Genomic DNA, 23,027 nt, shown 5'->3' on the forward strand with positions numbered 1-23,027 from the left:
ATTAAGTATTGTATTCCATATTTTTTTCTTATTAGGGCAGTTAAGTGAAGCAGTTAAGTGGTGCAGTAGAGAAAGAGAGCTGGACCCAGGAAGACTTGAGGTAAATTCAACCTCAGACACCTAAGAACTATATGAACCTGGGCAAGCCACTTTAGTTCTGTCTGCCTTGTTTCCTCAAGTTCCTCCCAAGGATGCTATGAGGATAAGAATGAGATATTTGTGAAGTGCTCTGCAAACCTAAAAACCCTATATAAATGTTAGCTATTAGTATTATTTATTATTACTCCTCTTTGTGTGTATATGTGTGTGTGTTTGTGTGTTTTATACTAATTCTGATCTTAATTCTGACGAATCCTTGATCTAGTTGTATACAAATTCCCACATAAAATGCTAATCTTTTCTTATTTGTTAGAATATAACTTATTTTTATCTTTATGTTGTTATTTGGTGCTCACCAGGTCCAGCACTCATCTATTTTTTTCCCAAAGAAAGTGTTTGCTATATAAAGCACTTTTGATGACCTCAAGCTTTTCTCTACAACAAAGGCCCACCCTTTGAAAATGAGTCTCCCAATGATGTTGCACAGTTTCATGGCACAAAATATCAGTTTCTAAAAACAAAGTCAAGGGTCACCCAAAAGGAAAGGTGTACTATGTGACTGAGTTGGCCTCCAATACATTATCAACTAAGAAATGCACATAATACCATCCCAACCCAATTTTCTTAAGACTGCCCCACCTTTTTAAGCAGCCGTATTCACTTGAGGACCTGGGGCTTGCTCCCTGACTGGTGAGTTCCTAGCCAGGATGGCAATTTCTTGAGGATTGTCATCCATACGCCATTTATTCTCCACCTCCTCATGAGCCTAGTTGTAGCATATGGACCCTTGCTTCCACCTCTTCCTTACTTTTTAGCTTACCTTTATGTTTTGTTTCCCCTTTGTTATTGTTCAGTCATATCTGACTTTTTGTGACCCTATGGACCATAGCATGCCAAAACTGTCCATGGGGTTTTCTTGGCAAAGATACTGGAGTGGTTTGCCATTTTCTTCTACAGTGGATTAAGGCAAATAGAAGTTAAGTGACTTGCCTAGGGTCACACAGCTAGTAATAATAAGTCACTGAGGATGGATTTGAACTAAGGCCTTCTTAACTCTTGGCCCAGCACTCTATCCACTAGGCCATCTAGCTGCCTTGTTTTCCCTCATTAGAATATAAATTCCTTAGAGTAGGAAGTGTCTTATTTTCTTATATTTGTATCCCCTAGCACTTAACACAGTGCCTGGCATGTAGTAACCACCTAATACTTTATCTATTTATGTACAAAAAAAGTGGGTTGGTCACAGGTCAAGATTGAGCCCAGAGGGCTATAAAACTGTGCATACCCTTTGATCCAGCAATAACACTGTTAGGTCTATATCCCAAAGACATCTTCCCTCCCCCTCCAAAAAAAAAAAAAAGGAAAAGGACCTATTTGTACAAAAATATTTATAGCAGCTCTTTTTGTAGTGGCTAAGAATTGGAAACCAAAGGGATGCCCATTAATTGGGGAATGGATAAACAAGCTGTGGTATATGGTTGTAATGGAATATTATTGTCCTATAAGAAATGACAAGCAGGATGATTTCAGAAAAACCTGTAGAGACTTACATCAACTGATGCATAATGAACAGAACCAAGAGAATGTTGTACACAGTAACAGCAATATTGTTCAATGAAGAACTGTGAATGACTTAGCTTTCTCAGCAATACAATGATCCAAGACAATCCAAAGGACTAATGATGAAGCATACTATCCACCTCCAGTGAAAGAATTGATATTGATTGAATGCAGACAGATTGACTGTATACAGACAGGGCTATTTTTCACTTTCTTTCATTTTTTTTCTTTTATTCAAGTTTTCTTGTACAAAATGACTAATACGGAAATGTTTTACATAATTGCACATGTATAATCTGTATCTGATTGCTTACTATCTCAGGGAAAGGAGAGGGGAGGGATAGAATTTGGAACTCAAAACATTAAATAAAAATGTTAAAAAAAATTTAAAAAAGTAATTGTTGCCCCCCCCAAAGAGATATATAGCCACTCAAAAAAAAAAGAGTAAGGGATAACCAAAGGACAATTTGGATCCAAAGGATCCTTTGGAGGCAACCCAACATCTAGAGAACTACAGGAAGATCAACAGAACACTGGAACAATTTTCAGGATTTATGAGAAGACATGGATAAGAATTGCCTGGTTTGTAAGGAGATTGTATTCTGCATCACTGAAGTAAATAACTTTTTTCCCAACTGATAAGAACAAGTAATTCCTAGAAGAAGAAAAAAACTCATATATTAAATAAGCAATAAGAAAACAATGCTCCAAATAACTAATAGAGAAATGCAAATTAAAGCACTTCTGAAGTCTACCTCACACCCATCAGATTTTCGAAGATGACAAAAAAGGAAAATGACAAATGTTGGAGGAGTGGTGGGAAAACAGGCATAGTGATACATTGTTGGTGGACCGTGAATGGGTACTACCATTTTGGAAAGCAATTTGGAATCATATACAAAAAAGTTACTAAACAATATAAGCCCTTTGATTCAGTTATACCACTTATTGGCCTGTACTTAAAAGAGATGAAAGAGAGAAGAAAAAGTCCTATATGTACAAAAATATTTATAGTACTTCTTTTTTTGTAGTGCCAAAACCCCCCATAAATTTGAGAATGACTGAACAAATTGTGGTATAATATGATGGAATATTACTATACTATGAGAAATAAATGAATTTAAATGAATTCAAGAAATAAAATGAATTCAAAATTCAAACATGGAAAGAGCTGTATGAACCTATCCAGAGTAAAGTAAGTAGAACCGAAACAATTTATACTATAATATCAATATTACAAAAATGAACAATTTTGAAGAATTTTATAAATTTATGTAGAATGAAATGGGTAGAGTTAGGAAAGTAATTTATATAATAACAATATAAATATGATAATGATGATGACAGCTAGCCTTTATAAAGTACTTTAAGATTTTCAAACACTTCAGGAATATTATCTCATTTTGTCCTTACAACTATCCTGGGAAATTGGAATTTTTATGGATGAGGAAATTAAGGCAGATAGAAGCTAAGTGACTTATTTAGGGTCCTACAGCTAGTAAATTTCTAAGGCTGGATTTGAACTCAGGTCTTCCTGACTCCAAGTCCAGCTCCATATCCATGGTGCTGACCTAGCTGTATTTCAAAACAACTTTGAAAGCTGCAAAAACTACCATCATTGCAATGACCATCTATGATGTCAGAGGACCAAAGATGAAAGATGCTATCTACCTCCTTGCGATAGATTCAAGCTGCAGAATGAAACATGTTTTTTGAACATGGCCAAATAGGAAATTTGTTTGATACAAGGAATTTTTCTTTTACCTTTTTTTCCCCCTAATGAGGTCAGGGTAGGAGGGAGAGAAAATAGACTTCTATTTAAAAAGCTAATTTAAAAAGGAATTAACATCACTCAGCTCACACATTCATCCAATTATCAAAGTGAGACAAAAAAAGGCTCAATTGGAATTTAACAAAACAATTATATCACCTTATTTTTTCAAAAAAGATAGTATTTTCCAATTCAAGGATATGATCTAATATTAAATAATAAAATAGTGAGTTTTAATCACCAATTTACTGTGAACTTCAAATGACTAAATCATAAAAATAGATACTGGGGAATCACTAAACAAGTTGTAGCATGTAAATGTAATGAAGAATTATTAAGTAGTAAAAGACAATGAATATAATAAATACAGAGAAGCAGAAAGAGATCTCTATGAACTGCTACAAAGTGAAGTAAGCAAAATCAGGGAAACAATATGCACAATGACTACAACAATGTAAATGTTTAAAAGATGAACAAAACAATCAAAACTGAATGCTATAAAATTATAACCAATATTGGCCCTTCAGACAAAGATACGGAAATGCACATCCCCAACAGGTGTGCAGAGATGGGATTCCAAAAGCATAGAGCACTATATATAAGATCAATCTGTTTTAATATGTTGCTTAGTTTTATTGAGCTGCGGGTTTTTTTCCTGTTTTACTCTTTGATAGAAGGGATCATTCTCTGAGAAAGGGAACGGAGAGGGATATATTAGGAAATGTAGGTGATAGAAAAACAAAAGATCGAAAAGAATTTCTTAACATCCATTAAAAAATTCCAGCTGGATGTGTACTAGGCACTACATTGAAACTAAAACAAATGTTGAATATTATCTTTCCCATCAGTAAAACTTCCTCTTGTCTCATGTTACTCCTATATTTGTGATTTTTGCATTGGTAATATCATTCTTCCCTTTTAAGCCTGAATTAAGGCTCAAAAGCTTAATCATTTTATCTCCCTTCTACACACACACACACACACACACACACACACACACACCCCAAGTCTAGCTCTCATTAATTACTGGGAGAATTTAGTGTTGGCACCTTCCTTTCTATTCCTCCTGAGAAGCAGTGTAGGTTAGAGAAAAGATCATCAGATTTAGGGTGAAGATTTGAGTTTAAAAAGTTGTTGCTGCTATGTCATTTATTAGCCATATGACATTGATGAAGTCATTTTAGCTTTCTGAAACTCAGTTTTTTATCTGGAAAAAGTTATATAACACTATTTATAATACTTATGATTATGGTGATTAAAAGCAATTTCTAAACCTTAAGGCTCTCTATAAATGTTTGGTACTGTTATTATTACTACAATATCATAGTTGAGGCCCTTATGATCTCAAGCCTAGACCATCACAACTGCCTCTCAGAAGATCTTCCTGACTATGAAAGCATACAAACTGTTCTGTTATGAAATACTAAGAAATAATATTATGACTGTTCCAGTCTTCATATGACTGGTGATATTATGCCAAGTCATTGTCAGACATGGAAAAAAGTGTTAAGACCCTCCGTTCACAGGCACATTATCACAGTGGGCTAATCTGAAAGATCCGGCAGATTGCAATTGTCTAGTAAAGCAAAGTTAGCTTAAAAAGAATTAGATAGAAAATTTTAGAAGAGACCATTCAGGTGCAGGTTCTCAAGTAAGAAAACAAATTGGAAAATAGTTTGCGAGACAAAAAGAGAAGCTGTACAAGTAGAAGTTTCTCCTTAGATCACTGAATAGCAAAGTTATGCAATGAATTTGAGAAAATTTGCAAAGTAGGACCCATGTAGAAAAAAGAAGCTTGTGAAGTTTGGATATGATGGGTGGCATACCTGTACACAAAAAGTTAACAGACCAATACATAAAAGATTTTACTAATTTGAAAAAGATACAAATCCAGTAGGGTTTGGGGGAAAAGGAAGGAACGGTATTGACAATAAAACTGGAACTTGTGAAACATTATTTGGAAGCCGAGAACTGTAAAGTTAAAAAAGTTACTGTAGTATACCAAAATGCAAGTGAAACACTGAAGCAATACAAAGATAAATTATCGCATTTCTAACTTGTGCCAGGGCCAGTATGGAGTCATCAGAATAAGGAAATGAAAAAAAAATTTTAAAGAAATTAAAATGTAGTTGAATCAGCAGAGTGAAGATTAAAAATAAAATAAAAAATGTATAGAGATGCTCATGACACTAGAAGAAAAACCTTAATAAAGGTAAAACGGAAGTAGAAACAATTAAAATCACAACTGATCATTCAGCAGGCGTTAACTAAGCCCAGACTAGTGGCTCTAATTTCCGATTTCCCAAAAGCAAGAAGACAGAATTGGAACCTCTTCCCTTTGACAGGGACCAATATAAAGGTTCTCCTTATTGTGTCAGCTATAGGATTCTCTAGTAAGTGGCAAATGAAATGCAGAAAGAAAAATCAGGCCCTGAACAAACTTTGGCACCACCGTTTTCTAGAATTCATAAAACCTGTGCCAGAAGAGCTTTCTCAGAAATACAATCCAAAGCCAGGCAATTTAGAGACAGATAGCCCCGACTGAGGCCTTAGACAATGATGGGGCCTTTCCTTTCTTATCTACTCAAGTTGAGCAATTGCTACTTTGTCTTCTTCCCAGCTCAGGCTAGAATACCGTGCTCTTCTATAAGACTAAGCCCTGTTTCTGCCTAATGTGATCATTCCAAGCATGCTTCAGGAAATAATGGAGCAAATGGGGTCAAACTGGTGTTGCTGCAATCCAAAATTGGTTAGTAAGCTATTTTCCTTTAACAGGGTAACTCAGCAATTCTAGAACTTTTTGATCTCAGGTCCCCTTTATACTCTGAAATATTACCAAAGACCCAAAGAGCATTTGCTCATGCAGGTTATATCCATCTTCATTTACCATATTAGAAATGAAAACATCCTAATATTATTATGAAAATAATTTTGTCCTCACAAAGGTTGGGGGACCAGACTTTGAGACTTAAGAGTATTACCTAAAAGTAGTATTAATGTACTTGCCTCAGCTGCCAGGTACATAACATTGAGGAAACTAATTAAGACAAAGAAAGCTGCCTATGTGATAGGTCCTTATGTTAACATTCAAGTAAATTTTATTCAAATAGCTAAGTGTTGTAAATGTGAATAAATTCTCATTTCATACCTATGTTTTCAGAATGGGTTGATGCTAAAGCAGACTCTATGACAATTATAAAAAGACAGCTGAAAGGTTTTATACCATGATTTGGTATATCACATCTATCAATAGTGATCAAGAGCCTCATTTAACAGGCCAAATAATGAAAGAAGCTTGTAAAGTTTTTAAAATGTATTAGCACTTTCTCCCTATCAACTTCAATCAACAGAAGTTGTTTCAGTCTTGTCTGACCCTTTATAACCCCATCTAGGGTTTTCTTGGCAAAGATACTGAAGTGGTTTGCCATTTCCTTCTCCAGTTCATTTTTATGGATGAAGAAACTAAGGCAAACAGGGTTAAGCCAGTAATCAGCAGGAACAGTTTAAAAAAAACCCACAAAAACAAAAAAAAAAACCCAACCCAACAACATAATAGTATGCTGAAAATTAAGGTGGCCAGGATATGTTCTGAAACTGGTCTGAAATAGCCAGAAGTCTTACCTCCTGCTCTTCTGAGTACGAGATCCAACTCAAACAGGAAAAATGGCTTTCTGGTCTATAGTCTATGATCTTTTCATCTTTTGGAAGTTTCCTTTAGTTGAGAGATTTTGAAAAATCTGCCCTTAAATACTTTTAAAATTATGTCCCTTCCAGCATGGATTTCTTGTGCCTATCCTTGGTCAGGGCCCAACTTCATTTTAAATGCCGCCATAGCTCCCTCACATTGCACATCAAGCACCAAAACTGCCCTCTCCAGGATTACCAACAATTTCATCACCAAATCTAATGGCCTTTTCTCAATTCTCACTTGTCTTGACCTCTCTGTAGCCTCAGACAGCCTTAATGCTCTCTTCTCTCCAAGATTCCATGACACTCCTACCTGTCTGACCACTTCTCTGTGTCCTTTGTAGGATCTTGAGAAAGGTCACGCCCACTAGGCTCTGTCCTGGGCCTTCTTTCTTTTATTCCTCTATGTTATTTTGCTTGATGAACTAATCAGCTCCCATAGATCGAATTATTAACTCTCAGATCTACTTGTCCATCCCTAACCTCTCTCCCAATCTTTAGATTTGCATCTCCAGCTTTCATATTTGAACATCTTGAACTGGAGGTCCCATAGACATCTTAAACTCAACATATCCCAAACAAAACATTATTTTTGCTCCCAAATCTTTCCCTCTTCTTAACTTCCCTTTTACTGTCAAGAATATCACCATCATATTAGTCACTACTAGGCTTGCATTGACATCCTACCAACTTCAGGATCAAATATAAAATTCTCCACTTGTCATCCAAAGCCCTTTATAATCTGGACTGTCCTACCTTTCCACTTACCCACACATACTCTTTGATCTGGTTACACTGGCCTCCTTGTTGCACCTTGTATAATATACTCTATCTGCCTGTGCCATGCATTTCCACTGGCTGTACCCCACACCTGGAACTCATCCTCATTTCCTAGCTTCCCTAGCTTCTTTCAAGGCCCAGGTAAAATCCTATCTTCTACAAGGAAACTTTCCCTATCCCCCTTAATGTTAGGGTCTTTCCTTTGTCCATTCTCTCTCATTTGCCTCTGCTGTATCTTTTTATACACAATGTCATTTCCATGACATGATCCATGACATGATATGACCACATACTTTTTTGCCTTTTTTTGTATCCCTAGGGTTTAACAGAGCTCCTGACACATATTAGTTGCTTAATTAATGTTTACTGGATTAACTGGTTCTTTGATGTAACCAAATTAGGATACATTGTTAAAGAAATGCCAGCCAGGACTTATTTCACTTCACATCTATGTTGTCCTTCATAAAATGTTCTTCACATGGTCTGATTTTCCTAGAACTCTTTTCCACTTTTAGCACTTTAAAATTTTTGTGTTCTGCATTCTCTCAAATTAGACCACATTGGTCCTTAAGAGTGGGACCTATATCTTTTATTTCGTTGTCTTAAGCACACTGTTAATAACTCAATCATTACCTGTTCAATGAATTTCTGTAAGGCTTATTTAGGGGAAAAAAATGAACCTTGCAAATACATAAGGGACAAAGAGAAAAATTCAATACTCAATCCAAAAGGTAGTTTATGAAGCACTTCGTTTTGCTTCACGTTCCTGAGGAAGGGCTTTCCTATGGCCCATGACGCTTGTGAGGAGCTCACCTGTCTGGCCGAGGTGCAGGCCAGAGTGGACAGCGCCCAGCCTGCCCGGCCCCCCTGCCTCTATTAGAAGCCGCAGCCCCCACCCCCCAGGCCCCTTACCATCCCAGCACCAGGCCTGCGGTCACGACAAAGCAGGTGAAGACCAAGGCGATATAAAAGACCGGTGAATACTCGTAGAGCATCACCAGAAACACTGCAGCCATCGGGGAAGCTCGGCGGGGATCCCAGCCCTGTCAGGCTCTGTCCAGCTACGACCCGACTGAAACCCACCCAGGGATTCCGCTGACTATGGGAAGCCAGCGTGGACAAACCTGCTGGCTTCGCGCTCGCAGGGTGTTTGTGCACACGGAAGCCAACTAACCCGAGTACCTGAAGCTGCGAACCAATCAGGACCCTGCATTACCCACCCACCTCCCGATACAGAGCTGTTGTACACACGGAGCATAAAGAGAAACATTTTTGAACATGGCTGCGGTGTGGATTCATTTTGCTTGACTACACAGTACTTATTTTTATAAGGCTGTTCTCCTTCCCTCCTTCTCTTGGCTTTTAATGGTGGGGGGATGAGGCGGGTAGGAGATGGGGGTTAGGAATAGTTATGGAGGGAAAAGGTCCCTGAAACAACATTTTTTTTTAAATGCACAGAAGAAAATAGGAAGTTCAGAAGGAAGCACAATCAGGGCAGTATTGAATTTAAATTCAGGAAGAATTTATTACACGCTTTTTTTTAAGCAAGAAGAATGAAATGGAGATTCACAGTTTCACAGAGAATCCTTTTTGTGTTCTGCTATGTGTACAAGAATACTTTTTTTTAGTACATAAGTTCAAAATAAAATGAAAATTTTTAAAGAATTTAATCTTTTAAGAGATTAGGATTGCATTAAAAGGCAGGGTGACAGTGTTGGTAACTTTAACTCTGCTGGAGAAGAGAATCTGCCACTTCAGAGTGCTGCATAACCTACAACCTTAGAGAAAAAATAGTATTATATTAAGCCTTTTGTCTAGTGTAACTAGTGTCTTTCTGATTTGGGCCCAACTTCCCTGACTGGTTCTTGAAGAAACAAAATCACCAGGGTTAACACCTCACTCCCACCCCACCCCCCACTTCCACCCACCACACATCCCACCTCTCCCATGCAGAGTATAGGAGAGAGACAAAGAAAGTATACGGCAAGATCTGTGGAGTTAAAGAAAAAAGGAAATATACTTTCTATGAATTAAACTTGTATTAGAACACTCAGTACAGACTCAGAATATCAGTTTTTAATAGCTATGGCTGAGGGATCAGACTAGCCAACTGGCCAAACAATATTTTTAAATTTCAATTGCCCTTTACATAGACCATTTTGATTCTGGAGAGCTTTCCAAATCTTAATAAGCTTCTGGCTATTGTTCAAAAGAGTGAAGGCCTAGAGCCTCAAAATATGTTTGAACCCGAGGCTTTTATCTACATCCACTGCATAACTTTATGTACAACTTTGATTTTGCTTCTGTTTTCTCTACTATGAAGAACAATCTTCAGACAAGGAAAGAGAGAACAAAGTGGTTAACAAGGAATCGAAACTCAAAGTAAGTGCGGAGGTAAGCTACCTGTCTTCTACCATTCCATATTACAAGGCCTGAATGAATTACATACCAGGGTTTCAAATGGTCCTTATTGATCTCTGAAGAATCATGAATGGAAGATGCTTTAGGATTGTAGATGGGTAAATGTTGTTTTGATGCTCAAACAGGGAAGAAGATTGATTCTCTTAACTCTATGCTATTTAATTTGATTCTTACCCAAATTCTAGAGCATATTATTAAAGTCATGGTTTGTGAGCCCTTGGAAAGTCAGGTAAATGATAAAGACTAAGCCAACATAGGTTCATTAAGAACAGATAACGGGAAAAATAGGGCATGCCAGATCATCCTCATTTCTTTTTTTAGTATGATTACTAGACTGGTATTTTAGTAGAATTCAGTAGCTAGGATTCAGTAGGGCTGGATTTGAGAAAGAGATTTTACAACATCTTTCAAAATTAAAAACAAAGTCTTTGTGGGCAACAGGAAGAAACATGACTGAAATATGATACCGTCAGGCAAATTTAGAATAAATTGAATGGAAAGACTCAAGAATAATCACCAATGGATCAATCTCAATCTAGGAAGAGGTCTCATTAGAATGTTCTCAATATCTCTCCTTAGACTTGTTCTGCTTAACATTTTTTTTTCTTTGCTTTTTGGTGAGGCAATAGAGGTTAAGTGATTTGCTCAGGGTCACACAGCTAGCAAGTGTCAAGTGTCTGAGGCCAGATTTGAACTCAGGTCCTCCTGACTCCAATGCTGGAGCTCTAGCCACTGTGCAGCCTACCTGCCCCTGATTAACATTTTTGTCAGTTACTTGAAGGCTATGGTGTGAGTCTTGGTTGTCTAGGAACTTAGGCTTTAACCTACGGGCACAAGAGACCAGCCCATAAAGAACTTGCAAGGTCACTATTCCTTGCATTACTGAGTAGATGCATTTCTGTATAGAGATAGGGAGGTTCTACCTGGGGGGCCTGTCTAGAGATGAGGGCCATGTCTACCTGAGTTAATGCTATATCTTTGCTAAATATCCTTTCCATTCCATCCTTTTTATTAACTATTAAATGTGCTGCAAGTACTTCATTTCATTCCAGTCTTAAACCCAAACTACCTGACCAGGCTGAGTAAAAGTTGGCCTACAATATTTTGACAGTCAAAGGTGGGACAGGGTTAAAATAGTATCATGACTCATACTGGGTTTAAATGAGAGAAAGGCAATGTAAATGCAAAGAATGGGGTAACAAGATGGTCAGAGAGCAGTGTGGCACCCTGTGGAAAGGGCTCTTCTGCTGGCATATCCTCTCAACGGAACAGGAAGAACCAACTTCCCCCCTTCCCTCCATGATTGAAAGTAATTAGCTCAGTGGAGGGATGCTAAAGTTGGCTAATAGAAAGGCTAAAGAAAGCACCAGGTCCAGAATTCCTTTATTATTGTTAATGATCCTAGAGAAATTTTCCAGCATAAGGAAAATGAAGGTGAACTGACCTGGCATATTGGGCAACTAGAGACAAAGTTCTTGGTTTTTAAACACAGTGCCATGAAGGCAGAGCAGCTGCTAGAATTAGTGACAGCACAATTAAAAGTAGTGATGCTAATGGGGGCAGAGGCCTACAGGCTTCAGGCAGGAACCCACAGACCAAGGGCAAAAAATATAGTCTCTGACCCAAAGATCTTGCTTTGTTGTTGTTCAGTCATTTCAGCTGTGTTCAACTCTTCATGACCCTATTTTGAGGTTTTCTTGGCAAAGATAATAGAGTGGTTTGCCATTTCCTTCTCAGCTCATTTTACAAATGAGGCAAATAGGGTTAAGTGACTTGACCTGGGGTCACACAGTGACTAAATGTGTGAGGCCAGATTTGAACTCAGGAAGACGAATTGTCCTGGTACTCTACTCACTGTGCCACCCAGCTGCCCACAGGTTTTGCTGGAAAGAATTTAATCCTTCTGAGAACAAAGAGGAAGCAAGGGAATAATAGTTGGATGAAGTTGGAATTAGTATGAGAACTGGAAACTTCATCAATGGTAAGAAAGCTTCTTACTTATCCTATAACTTTCCTCCCACCTCTCAGTCTCCTTCACCAAGGACCTGAGGAAATTGCAGGAAAAGTTTAAACAGCAACTTAATGAGTCATTGGAACAGTGGCTGATGAGAACCTGTTCTAATACAGCCAATGCAGAATCCTTTTCCACCCCAAAGTTCCATGGCTTAAGGAGACTGCAGAGGACTTACTTTTGCAAAGGCCTACTTATGTCCCTTTTTAAGTGACTAAGATGGATAGTTGCTCATAAAGATGAATTCCTTATGTTGCTTGTTCTTCATTAGGGGTCTGCAAGAGAAGGTGTGAAATTTTTTAAGAGATCAGTTCGGTGGACTGGATCTATATCACTCCAACATAGGCTTACCAGGCTCTCACGGGCAATTAGATTCCACTTTTTGGGCAGAGCCATCTTCACTTATACGGCAGGAGGCTTTAGCTGTGGGTCTCCTCTGCCCACCATTGTATAGGAGTGGACAAATATCTGGTGATTTTTTTAGGCAATTGGGGTTAAATGACTTGCCTGGGGTCACACAGCTAGTGTGAAGTGTCTGGTCTGAGGCTGGATTTGCTCTATCCACTGTGCCACCTTGCTACCCCAATCTGGTGATATGTAAGCAGAAAATCAAAATAATCACAGTGGCCTTGTGGACAACTACAGCTGCTGGTATAAATGGCACTCTACAGGTAGAAGAAGAAATGCTAGGTGTACAGAGGGTGCTTTGATTGTGGTTGCTGAAACAAGGGGTTAAGAGGCAACTGAGGATCAGACTATGGTGATACTGGTGAAACTGTACTGTGATATTTGATAATGGAGCCCACAAATATCCTTTGTCCCCACCCAAGCCTTACACATCTAAGGGAAGAAGCATCATGAGCTCTTGGGACTTGATACTTGTATAGGTCCTTTTGGTAACCTCTATAGCAATTACGGTGAGTAGACCAAAACTGAAGTCCCTTAGAGTTGTCTGAGCCATTCCAGGAGTTAATAATAACAGGTCCCTAGGGGTGTGTGTGTGTGTGTGTGTGTGTGTGTGTGAAAGATATTTCCTCACTAGTGATGAAGATGAAGAAGGCTGGAGCACTTCACTATACAAATTCCTCTTACGAAGTCTCTGTGTGTCCTGCTGAGACACACAGATAGCATGACAACACAGAGTGGATTACAGGGAGGTGAATAAAGGTGGCATGTTAACTGCAGAAGCTGTTTCTGACCTGGTCAGTGGTGATAGATTATGTAGCTCAAGCTGCAGGAAAGTGGTTGAGAGTTTTTAATCTCACCAATGCTTTCCTCCACCTCTAATTATGTGTCTAAGACTAGTCAGGAAAGATCATTTTCACCTAGAAAGGAGTCCAATATGCCTTTACTACCCTTCCTTTGCTGACCTAAAAAACTTTCCCTCATAATGCCATATTCTGGTGAGCAGAGACCTAAAAAAAGACTCCACTTTTGGAAAGCACTGGCATTCATCACTATGTGGTTGAAATAATGTTGATCAAGCTGGATGAGCCCATGGTGGCAGAGGAACTTAAAGTTGCATGACAGGTGTGTAAGAAAGCCTTGAGGGGCAGGTCAGATAAGATCTTCATTTACATTGATTCCTGGGTGGTAGTCAGAATCTTGCCAAGTGGTCTGTGGTTTAGAAAAGACTGGAATGGATAATCCTTTTCCAGTCAAGACCAATAAAGGTTGCCAATGTCTTCCCCCTTTAGCTGTCTGTGGGGTGTATCAGCACCTGAAATATATTATGCCCCATTTTGAAATGAAATAGGATGATGTCCTTATGAGACTGTCAGAAGTTGGGGGAGTGGACCCATTGCCTACCTGAATATAGGCGACATGGTGCCCTGTTGTGTTAGGCAGGGATAATATGATCCCAAGGGTGAGATACTTCATTTTCCCAATGGGGTACCTCATGCCAGAGTACCCACTTATCCCAAATAGTCCTCCACCTGTCCCCAAGTGGCAAACTGGCCCTCTTTCCCACCTCAGAGCAAGAGATTTGTCCCTGCTAAGCAGCTTTGTCAACATGCCTCTGAGTATCAGGAGTGGATACTCCACCTCTCAGAAACCATGCTCATATCAAATCAAAGCAACTCTAGGCAAGGGAGGGCTCTCTGGTCCAATTGTTTCTCAGATCCAGCCTTCAAGAAGACTTAGCTAACTAGGATTGACTGTTTTTGGACAGAATTCTACTTGATCCTCTCTGATATTCCTTTATTCTGTCCCCAGGGGACAGAATACACCCTGGGGAAATAGCTCACTCTGTGAATACAGGTCTCCTTTCACCAGGAATGGTTCAAACAAATCCTTCCCAAAACAGGTTTGGGGGATCAAGAGGTGGTATTGTTGCAAGCTGCCTTGCTTTCTAACTTAGCTTCCTGGTCACCTAAAAGGACAGCCCACAAGAAGTCAATGCCTCTTAGACTTAACAGATATCCCATAGCCATGTGAGTCACGACATCTGCCCATATACATTTCTGTACAAAGGCAATATCTATTGAACTACTACCTTGTCCCTAATGAACATCCTTTTTTAAACTACTGCTAAGTAAAAGTGAGTTTACTTTCATTTATTAACTATCAAATGACCAAGTGTCCTATTTCACTCCAATCTCAAACCTAAACTACCAGACAGGTCTGATATACAATAAAGGCAAAAATGGCATGCTTGCCAACCTTATAGATCACAGAAAACTAGGAGGGATAACTAACATGTTAGGCAACAAACTCAGGACTCAAAAAGATCAAAGCAGGCCAGAAAGATGGACTAAATCTGATAACAATAATAACTGACATTCACATAGCACTTTATTCATAAAGCACTTTACATATGTTATCTTGTTTGATCCCCCAAACAACCCTAAGCTAAATACTATAGTTTCCTATTTTACAGATGAGGAAATTGAGGCTTAGAGAAGTTAAATGATCTGTCCGTGGTCACACAGTTATTATGTTTCAGAGTTATACTACCAGGTTTTCTAACTTTAAAGTCCAGCAATCTATACAATATATCCTGCTATCTCCACAGCATGGTACAAGTCAACAACTCAAAAACTCAACTGCACCAGTAAAGTATGGGCGATGTGTGACTGACTGGACAAAAAACGTTTTTGATGGACTGTAATGTAGCTCAAGATGAGTCAATGGTATATGTGTGACATGACAGTCAAAAAAAGCATTTTTGATGGACTGTAATATAGCTCAGGATGAGACAATGGTATGTGTGTGACATGCCAGTCAAAAAAAGCTAAGCATAATTCTGTTGTCCAGGATGATGGTGATAAAAAGCCTGAAGTACTCTATTCTGGTCAGATCATATCCAGAATAATGTGCCCAATTCTGGGTGCCACATTTTATGAAGAACATCAATAGACTGTAGATTATCTGCAGAAGGTTGACCAGAAAATAATACTGGAGGCCATGATATAAGAATCAAAGGAACTAAGAACTTTAGCCTAGAGAAACAAAGATAATCAAATTCAAATATATAAAAGGCTGCAATGGAAAGGAAAGATCAGATTTATTTTACTTGATCTCAGAGAGGAGAAGGTGGAAGAAAAGGGAAAAGTTGCAGAAAGCCAGATTTCATTAGAAGAATAAACTTCCTAAAAATGAGAACAAACTAAAAGTAGGAGGGGTTACTTCACAGGATAGTTGGTTTCCTGCCAAAGGAGGTGAGGGGTGGGGAAGGTCTTCAAATGAAGGATAAATGATTACTTGGTTGTTGTTGTTTTTTTAAAGTAATTTTATTTGTATTTGAAACCATTCTTGAATTTCTTGCTGTTATCCCGTTATCTCTGGGGAGTCCACAGGATTCATTCATTAGGCACTACTGGTTCATTTACCTTGATATTATAATATTTAAGTGTACTTTGGGGTTTTTTTTGGAGGTTTTTGCTCATTTTTTCTTCTCTTTTTAGAATCTTTTCTAATGGAACATTTGCATGTGTACTGGGCTTTTATTGAAGCTTTTTTCTTTTCACTTTTTAGGCATTTTAGTCTTTTCATTGTTTTCCCCTTCATTTATTTTTTGGTTTTCTTCCTCTCCCCACTTCTCCAGCAACATGGCACACAAAGGGCACGGACTATGAAGTCAAAGGCTCTAGTTCAAATCCTACCTTTCACAATTACTAGAGTGACCTTAAGCAAATCACCTACTTTTCTGGGATTGTTTCCTCATCTGTAAAATGAGAGGGTTGGACACTTCCAGCTCCAGTGCTGGGATGGTAAGGATCCTAGGGTGAATGGTGAGTTAGCTTATAGGGTAGGCACAGATTCTGTGTTCCTTGCAAAGGGGTTAGAGGACAGGTTCCAGGCTAGATCTGGAGTAAGGAGCACACGTACGTGTGTGTGTGTGTGTGTGTGTGGACACAACTGGTCCCAGGTGGTTTCTGGTCCCATTTATGTCAGGCCTAAGGGGCTATTCATCTTCAGCCTGAGGATGATAGTGTAGGGTACCTAGCATGTTTTTGAATCTGCCCAATTCCTTCTTATGCTCTCCTTCTTTCCTTCCTATGACTGGACAGAATCAGCAGCTGCCACTTATTGTGGGATGAGGGGGCTGGGGAATCTCGATTCTAAATCAAGGCCCCAGTAACAAGACAGTACATTTTTAGACCACTTCCTCCTCCTCCTTTCCTTCACTTGACTGGGCAGAATCAGTGTCTTTGCTTTCTGTGTAGTGGTGGGAGGGTACTACAAGCATTCAGTCAGGATCATTACAGCTACAAAGCATCCTAAGACCAGACTGAGTCACAGACTTGTGCTCAGAATGGCAGGCAGGGTCATGGTGCCATTAGAACTCTAGGTATTAGAATTCTCTATTGTTAATTCATGAGTTCTTTACATTGTTCAGGATGGGGAGTAGGGAGTTGTCATCATGTGAAATTAGCTGTAATGAGTTTACTTCTGTGAAATAATTCTTATGTTCTGGGGTTGGCAAAGAAAAGTAATACAACCCCACCCTCTACCCCCAGCTTTCATACATTTTGCTGGTAACATAACTAGATGATACCTATAAAGGATATTGTATGATATTGTATTCACAAAACCTCAGAATTGGAAAGGCTCTTAAGAGGTCATTCTAATATAATCTTTAGCAAAATGTGAATGGTACAGGCTGGACTACCTGATCTTTGAGGTCCCTTTTGAGTCTTTAAAATAATTTGATGGACAAGATCAACAATAAAAAGTCTTTTGTTTGGACTCCATTTTCTTCAATAGTGGAAAACCTCTTAGGTAAACATATGTTTTCCAGTTTAGTCTCTCTTGATGTCAAAATCCTATCACAGAACAAAATTATCTTGGTATTCACACCCCCCTTAGAATTATATAATTTTAATGTGTGCTTTGGAGACACCTCATTAAAGGTCAGTCCTTAGTCAGAGCTAATGCTTTTTAAACATCAATAAATAAGTTAAAGTGATATCTTATATTCCATATGCCTTTCAGGTCAATTGTGAGTCTATAAAGATGTGGTCAGCTATGAAAGCTGACTTTTTTCTTCTAATTATCAAGGATACCCTCAATATAAGCATACGATACTCTCAAAGATTTTTTTTTTAAGAATGAGAAAAGTAGGCATATAAGTAAGTAGTATCTGATGCCTTCTCTGTTGCTTTATCATGTCTGATCTTTTCCATACTTTAGAAGCTTCCTCTCCTTTTTAAGATCTTGAAAAATCTGCCCTTAAATGCTTTTAAAATTGTGCCCCTTCCAACTTGGATTTCTTCTCTCTGTAAGGCAGTCAGGTTCAGTCACCCTTTCCAACTTCATCTCAAGTGTCACTGTAACTCCCTCTCATTGTACTCCAAGTAGTACAGTCCAAACGTGATCGTTCTTTTATGTAACCAATTAGAATACATTGTTAAAGAAACGCCAGTCAGGCCCTATTCCATTTGACATCTCTGTTGTCCTTCCAGTTTCAACATAAAAATGTTCTTCACATGACCTGACTTTCCTAGAAATCACTGCAAGCTCTTTTCTACTTTCAGCACTTTTTTCATCTACATTCTCTCTCAAACTAGACTGCACTGATATTTGAGAGGCCCAATTTTTTTTAATTTCTTTCTTATGTGCACTGTTAAGAACATAACCATTATCTGTCCAATGAATTTCAGCAAACCTTACTTAGGAAAAAAAAATGAACCTTCCAGATTTAAATAAGGGACAAAAAGAAAAATTCAATATTCAGCCTAGAAAGTAAGTTGATGAAGCACGTAGAAATACTAATTATTGCTTCACACTCCTGGGGAGGGACGTAGGATCCTACGGCCCATGACGCCTCTGGGGTGTTTGCCTGTCGGGCCAGGGGCAGGTCAGAGTGGACTCCCCACGGGCCTCGGGGCCGCGGCCCTCGTCTCCTCCCGCTGTCATCCCCTCCCCGGTGACCACGACTTCCCACCGCGCCCGGCCTAGAAGCCGGCTCCCCCCTCACCCCAGGCCCCTTACCATCCCAGCACCAGGCCGGTGGTCACAATAAAGCAGGTGAAGACCACGGCGATGTAAAAGAGTGGTGAATACTCGTAGAGCATCACCAGAAACACAGCAGCCATCGGGTACACTCGGCCAGGATCCCAGCCCTGTCCAGCCCTGACCCGACTGAAGTATCCCGGAAATCCTGTGGACTATGGGAAGCCAGCGTGGACAAACCTGCTGGCTTCGCGCTCTCCCGGTGTTGTTGACGAAAGTGAAACCCCGGAATCTGAAAACCTCAAGGCTGGGAACCAATCAGAACATTGATGGGATGGAGAGGCCCGCCCCTTTTGCCTTGGCGAGTGGTAGGATGGAGGTAGCCGCAACAGTACTAAAGGAGTTAAGAAAAGGAGAGACTTCGAGTTCCGTTTTGGATATATTGAATTACAGGACATCCAGTTTCAGATGGGAGAATGGAAGTCTGCAGAGAGATTAAGGATGGATAAATAGATGTGAGAATTATCAGCATAGAGATGATCATTGAATTTATGGAAGCTGATGAGATCACCAGGTGAAATAGTATAATGGGAAAAGAGAAGAGGACCCAGGACAGAGCCCCGAGGGACACACAGCGGGTAAAACCTTGATGAAAATACAAGGGAGACTAAAAGTAGTTAGCTAGGTGGGAGAAGTAGGAGAAAGTAGTGTCACCAAAAAACCAAAGAGTAGCAGATGATGGACATTGTCAAAGGCTACAGAGAGGTTGAGAAGAATGATAATTGAGAAAAGGGCAATTGGATCTGGCAATTAAGAGACCGTTAATAACTTTGGAGACAGCAGTTTTGGTGGAATGATGAGGTTAGAAGCCAGACTGTAGTGAGTTAAGAAGAGAGTGAAAGAAAAGGAAATAGTGGAACCTATTATTGTAAATGGCCTTCTCAAGGAATTTAGCCACAAAAGGGAGACAAATGGGACAAAAACTAGCAGAAAGGGATCAAATGAGGGTTTTTTGAAGATATAAGAGATGAGGGAATGCTTATAGACAGTAGGAAAGCATCCAGCAGACAAGGAAAGATTGAAGACGGGTGAGAATGAGAATAAAAAGGAGGAAGTCTGCTGGAATAAAATGAGAGTTTTGCATTGGCAAGGAGAAGGGCCACTTCATTATATGAGAATGGGATGAAGGAAGAAGTAGTGGCAGAAGGCATCTGAGTGATGTGATATGAGGAAGAGGAGAGAAGAGGGAATGTTTTTTTTTGTTTGTTTTTGCAAATGGCCCTCATTTTTTCAGTAAAATATGAGGCAAAGTTCTCAGGAGGCTAGGGGCAAGGCTAGTCATGGGAGTTTTGAGGGATGGAAAATTTTGAAAGAGCTGCTGTGGTGAGTGTTAATTGGGTGGTGTTAAAAGATTGCCTTGCAGTAATAATGACTCAGTTGAAGTTACGTAACATAAATTTCTGTAGATCCAGTCAGCACAGTTTTGTGTTTTTCTCCAGTTTCATTTGGTAGCATGAAAACTGAGGTTTGGCAGGGCAAGATCAGTGATAGGATAATGGAGCAACAGATTCAAAAGAAGAGGGAAGTATAGAGTTGAACCGCTTCATCAATGGACAAGATTAAGAAGAGAAGATGGTGTAACTAGTGCAGGAATGATCTGGGAAAGAACTTCGGGGTTAGGGCTTAGAAGTCAGTGTGTCTGAGAAACAAGGTTTGGAGTTGCAAGACAGAAAGACTGTATGACAACAGATTGTGATCAGACAAAGGAACTTCAGAGTTCACGAATATGGAAGTGCTGCATTTGTAGGTGATGGTAAGATCAAGGATATGCCCATATTTGTGTGGGCTGAGGGAGGGTGAAGGAGTAGATTGTGGAGGAATGAATAAGTTGAAGAACTGCGAAATTAGGGTGTTTGAGAGAGTATCAATATACATATTAAAGTCCACTAGAATGAGGAGGGAAGACTGTAAGCTAGGCACTGAATTCATTGAGGAAAGAAGGGGTGTGTCCTGGAGGTTGGGAAACAACTACCAGAATTTTAATTGAGTGGTACGTATGGAATGAGTAAACCTCAAAAGAGAAGTTTCAGAGTGATGGTAGTAGATCAAGAACCTGGAAGTGGCATTGGAAACACATGTTTCCACTGGATGAATGGGATGTGGGATATGTATGGATAACCCACCAGATCCAGACTGCATATCAGCAGCATACATGAATCTCATTTCATTGAACCAACTTCCATTGACTCAGTTGCCTGTGTATCATCTAAAGGAAACAGAAAACTGACAAAGGGCTGTGTGAAGTAACACAAGCCAAGACTAAGTAAGGTGGCATTGTCAAATAATTCAAGTGCCAGCTTCTAATGGCACTGTATTGTTGAGACAATGGCAGAAGGTGGAGCTGTGCAATAGAGTACTGTAATAGACTGTTGTTAATCTCACTCATAGTATCAAGAAGCAGTTGGATGCCCAACTCATATCACTCAATGGCCATGAAAGCTTTATGTCATGGTTTTATACATATGAGTTAAGAAAGGATTCTAGAGGTTGAAAGAAAAATATTTTACTGATTCAAGACAGATATCACTGAGAGATGTGAGACTTTTGCTCACTGTTTGCAAAGCACTATCAACACATATGGCTTACTTGGATAATATAAGTACTAGAAAGCCTTTGGAATTCATTTTGCATTGACTTCTGCCTCTGGAAGGAGATAACGAATATGAGCCATATATTGGTTGTGATAGATGGCTTTAGTAGGCATACTCAGGCAACTCCAATAAGAAACCATAAGGCCTCCATAGCTGTGAACTTATTGTGGGAGAAGTATTTCTGTGTATGGACTACAAGGATATTTGACCTCCAGTCCTCCTGATTCCAGGGCTCCAGCTCTATCCACTGTGCCACCTAGCTGCTCCCCGAATTTTCTCTTTTTCATGCCGTTTCTTCAATTGATCCTCATATGACATGTAATCAAAGCCCTTTATCGTTCTGTTTGCTTTACTCCAGACAGCCTTCAGCTAATCAATATCTTTCCCATGGTGCTCAGAATTGAGCATGTCTCTGGATGAGATCTCGTGAAAACAGAGTTCAGTGAGACTATTGCCTCCCTACTCCTGTAAGCTTGCCTTTCTTAATGTAGCCAAATGTCACACTGGATCTTTTTTTGTTGTTGTTGTTTTGGTTGTCACATTACACTGCTGACACATTTTGAACTTTAAATTCAACTTAACTACCCCCCTCCATCTTTTCCAGAACAACTTCTGTCTATAATAATTTCCTTATCTTAGACTTGTGATTTTTTTTGTATCCAAATGTAAGACTTTACTTTGACCTCTATTGAATTTAATCTTATTGGATTCAGCCCAATGCTCTAACCTATCAAAACCTTTTGGATGCTGATTCAGTTTTCTATGGTGTTAGCTGCCCTCCTTAGCTTTCTGTTTGCAAATTTGATATTATCTTTGTCTTTATCCAAGTCATTGATAAAAAATATTAAATACCACAGCACTACAGATCCCTGGGGTAGTCTACTGAAAACCCCTTGCCATGTTGACATTGAACAATAGTTCATTTATTCTTTGATTTTTATCCACAGGAAGAGGGGCAGGAAAGTGAGTGCCCTTAACATGTTTTCCTGGATGAGTATGATTAATAGCATGATTTGCCTTTCTCAGCAGTGACACCTGGTGGTTATATAGAAAAGGATTAATTGTTCATTCAAAAAATATTTTCAAGGTATAGAAGCTAAATATTGAGAAAATGATTAGATGGAAGAGAAGGCAAGGCATAATAATATATAGGAAGGTTCTGGCTCAATATGAACGAATGTTTAATTCCCAGTGTTCAGTTATTCCATTTCCTTGATTCAATCTTTCTCTTATTATGGTTTTTTAAAAAGGAAAGAGAAGCACCTGTATCCTCATTCTTTTAGAATTCTTTTAGTAGAGAAAATAGCTGTGGTGGAGTAAGTTCAAAATGGGAGTGCAGCCCCAGTTTGATCTACAGATAAAACAAGGATTGTCATTATTAAACAATGAGCCTCTTGTTAATCTCAGGGTGCAGGGCTATCCTGACTGTCTGCTGGTAGTATGTTTCTGTGCCATAAGTGGAGTGAGCTCTCTCATTTTAAGGCTGCGGGATGATAAAGTCTTTGTTCCTTTGTTTAATACCCTCTTCTGGTTGATGAATTGCCCATGATGAACAGACTATTCAAAGAGCAGAGACCTAATCTTTTGTTGCTTAACCTTTCCTGCCTTAACATTTCCCTGCCTTAAGTATGGGTTGAGGATTTATATG

General features: G+C 39.2%; 2 protein-coding genes across 4 annotated transcripts in view; one reads left to right on the forward strand and one right to left on the reverse strand.

The window, feature by feature from the left end:
- Positions 1 to 18,974, reverse strand: part of CGRRF1 (cell growth regulator with ring finger domain 1) — a 54,331-nt gene extending 35,357 nt beyond the window's left edge. The window contains exon 1 of one of the 2 annotated variants that reach the window (XM_020991278.2): positions 18,768 to 18,974. In XM_020991278.2, coding sequence (XP_020846937.1) covers positions 18,768 to 18,871 — 104 coding nt within the window. In that variant the 5' untranslated portion in view covers positions 18,872 to 18,974. Of the gene's footprint in view, positions 1 to 8,809; positions 9,041 to 18,767 lie in introns of those variants that run through there. The other variant, XM_020991279.2, reaches the window with a different exon arrangement.
- An 88-nt stretch (positions 18,975 to 19,062) lies between these two features.
- The window catches only part of ABHD12B (abhydrolase domain containing 12B), a 58,303-nt gene continuing 54,338 nt past the window's right edge, over positions 19,063 to 23,027 (forward strand). For both annotated transcript variants that reach the window (XR_013484824.1, XM_078150349.1), the window contains exon 1: positions 19,063 to 19,366. The gene's annotated coding sequence lies outside the window, so the exon portion shown is untranslated. The remainder of the gene's footprint in view (positions 19,367 to 23,027) is intronic.

The sequence above is a fragment of the Phascolarctos cinereus genome, unplaced genomic scaffold (genome assembly GCF_003287225.1).
Source record: "Phascolarctos cinereus isolate Bilbo 61053 unplaced genomic scaffold, phaCin_HiC Scaffold_2;HRSCAF=192, whole genome shotgun sequence".
Taxonomy (NCBI): Eukaryota; Metazoa; Chordata; class Mammalia; order Diprotodontia; family Phascolarctidae; genus Phascolarctos; species Phascolarctos cinereus.